The following is a 2,125-nucleotide window of genomic DNA, read 5'->3' on the forward strand; positions in this document are numbered from 1 at the left end:
TTCCTCAGGGCCCGCGGTGCTCGGCCCGAACCTCGCCCCTAATCCGCTCCGTGTGGTCTCTAGAGGGATGGCCCCGCCCCTGCGGCCTAGACTCCGCCCCCAAGCTTTGTAATTGAGCTTCAACGATTGGTCTGAGTCCGAGACCTCGTCTCCTAATTGGCTGTGGTGTTCTGTGGGTTTCCCCGGTGCTGTGATCCGGAAGTGATTTCTGCAGCGCCGGCCGCGTGGATCTTCTACTGGGGACTCCTTACCACTGCCGCTGCGATGACCAAAATAAAGGGAGATCCCGAGGGGCGGGAGGCTCAGGCGGAGGCGTGCTCCGGGGAGCGCACTTACCAGGAGCTGCTGGTGAATCTGAACCCCATCGCACAGCCCCTGGCTTCTCGCCGCCTCACTCGGAAACTCTACAAATGCATCAAGAAAGGTGCGGTGGGCCGCGGTGGCCGGTGAGGGTGCGGGTTGCTGGACGAGGCCCGCTCCCCTCCCCTCCCCGCGACTGACTTATGTCATTGCAGCCGTGAAACAGAAGCAGATTTGGCGCGGAGTGAAGGAGGTTCAGAAGTTTGTCAACAAAGGCGAGAAAGGGTAAGATCCCCCTCCTGCTGGATTTTGCATTTTAAACGGTAATGAAGGTATCCTTACTATTTAGTAGGCGTTCGGTAAAAGTACTGTGACTCTATTAGGAGATAATCAAGCAGTCAGTAAATTCCCTGCAACAATCCCTCACTTCACTTACCCTAGCGCTAAGGGACACCACGGGGAAAATGAATTCCAGGGGAAGCAAATCGAATAAGCTAAATGAGTTAGGGTAGACCCCACCTTCTTTCGTTCAGCGACTATTTTACTGTCTACTCTTTTTAGGCACTGTATTATGGGGAGACGATTCCTTTAATCAGATAGTCACATCCAAAACTAAAAGTTGTGATAGCTATCTATGAAGGAAAAGTATCGGATGCAGTGAGAGACTTCATTGCCCTACATCTTTCCTGGCATTTATCAGAATCTGAAACTCATTCGCATTTGTATTCCTTGTATCTCCCACTTAGGCCAGACAGTCAGCTCTATGAGAATAGGATAAAGCCATACCCCACTTTATCCCCAGAAGTGTCTTGTACCTTGTAGGTTCTCAAGAGATAAATTGTTGGGGAGATTTGATGCTCAGTGGGGAGTTTGACCTTGGTGGGGGCCGCTGAGATCTGAAGATACAGGAATTGAGCTTGAGCTTCATCTGGTTTAAACTCCAAGCTCTTCTTGACAAGCTGTGAGCCCTCTTGTACAAGTTATTTAATCTTCCCAGATCCCCCTGCCCTGATTTCTAACATGGAGGTAATGAGATTTTATGTATGTAAAAACACCTTCCCCAGGAATTGGTTTGGAGGGGAGGGGCTTTGCCAGAAGAAAGTAGGCCCCAGGGCAGGAGAGGGTAGTGGTGGGCAGAAGTGCTCCCTTCTCATGGAGCTTTGTAAACCATGGTAAGTTTAGTTTTTGTAATCAGAGCTTTGGAAGGGCATTAAGGATTAAAGCCAGGGAGCATCAACTTTGGATAGGATCAGGCTCAAGAGTAGATGGGGACACTGAAATAGACTACTGTAATCTAGGAGAGGTGAAGGTGATTTTGATTAGGTTGGAGATGGAGAGAATAAAGTGCTTATATCTGAGAGGACTTTTGGACATGGAGTGAGGGGGTGTGGGTTCCATTTGAACGGACAAAGGGCCCACACTGAGATAGTGAACTATGGGGGAGGGGCTGGGTTTGTGTGGGAAGACCATGAGTTTGATTTTAGACAAGTTTTTGAGGTATCTTTTAGACTCGTGACCCCTCTCCCCAGCATGACTGTCAAATAGAGACATGGCCAGATGGGCTACAAGCTTGAAAGAGAGAGGGCCAGGCTGGAGAGAATAAATTTGGGAGTTGTCAGGATATACTAGTAGATGGAACTTGATGCCATGACCATGGATGGGGTCAGCAAGAAGGTACTGAGTGGGCAGCCAAGGACCAGGCTGTGAGGAGCACCAGCATTTATTTTATTTTATTTTTTAATATATTTGTATTGATTTCAGAGAAGAAGGGAGAGGGAGAGAGAGAGAGAGAGAGAGAGAGAGAGAGAGAGAGAAACATCAGTGA

At 49.0% G+C, this 2,125-nt stretch overlaps 1 protein-coding gene across 1 annotated transcript in view; it reads left to right on the forward strand.

The window, feature by feature from the left end:
* The first annotated feature begins 130 nt into the window (after positions 1–130).
* NHP2 (NHP2 ribonucleoprotein) overlaps positions 131–2,125 on the forward strand; it is a 5,098-nt gene continuing 3,103 nt past the window's right edge. Inside the window, exons 1-2 of the mRNA XM_005865475.2 lie at positions 131–424; positions 516–585. Coding sequence (XP_005865537.1) covers positions 265–424; positions 516–585 — 230 coding nt within the window. The 5' untranslated portion in view covers positions 131–264. The remainder of the gene's footprint in view (positions 425–515; positions 586–2,125) is intronic.

This window comes from Myotis brandtii, unplaced genomic scaffold (assembly GCF_000412655.1).
Source record: "Myotis brandtii unplaced genomic scaffold, ASM41265v1 scaffold208, whole genome shotgun sequence".
Taxonomy (NCBI): Eukaryota; Metazoa; Chordata; class Mammalia; order Chiroptera; family Vespertilionidae; genus Myotis; species Myotis brandtii.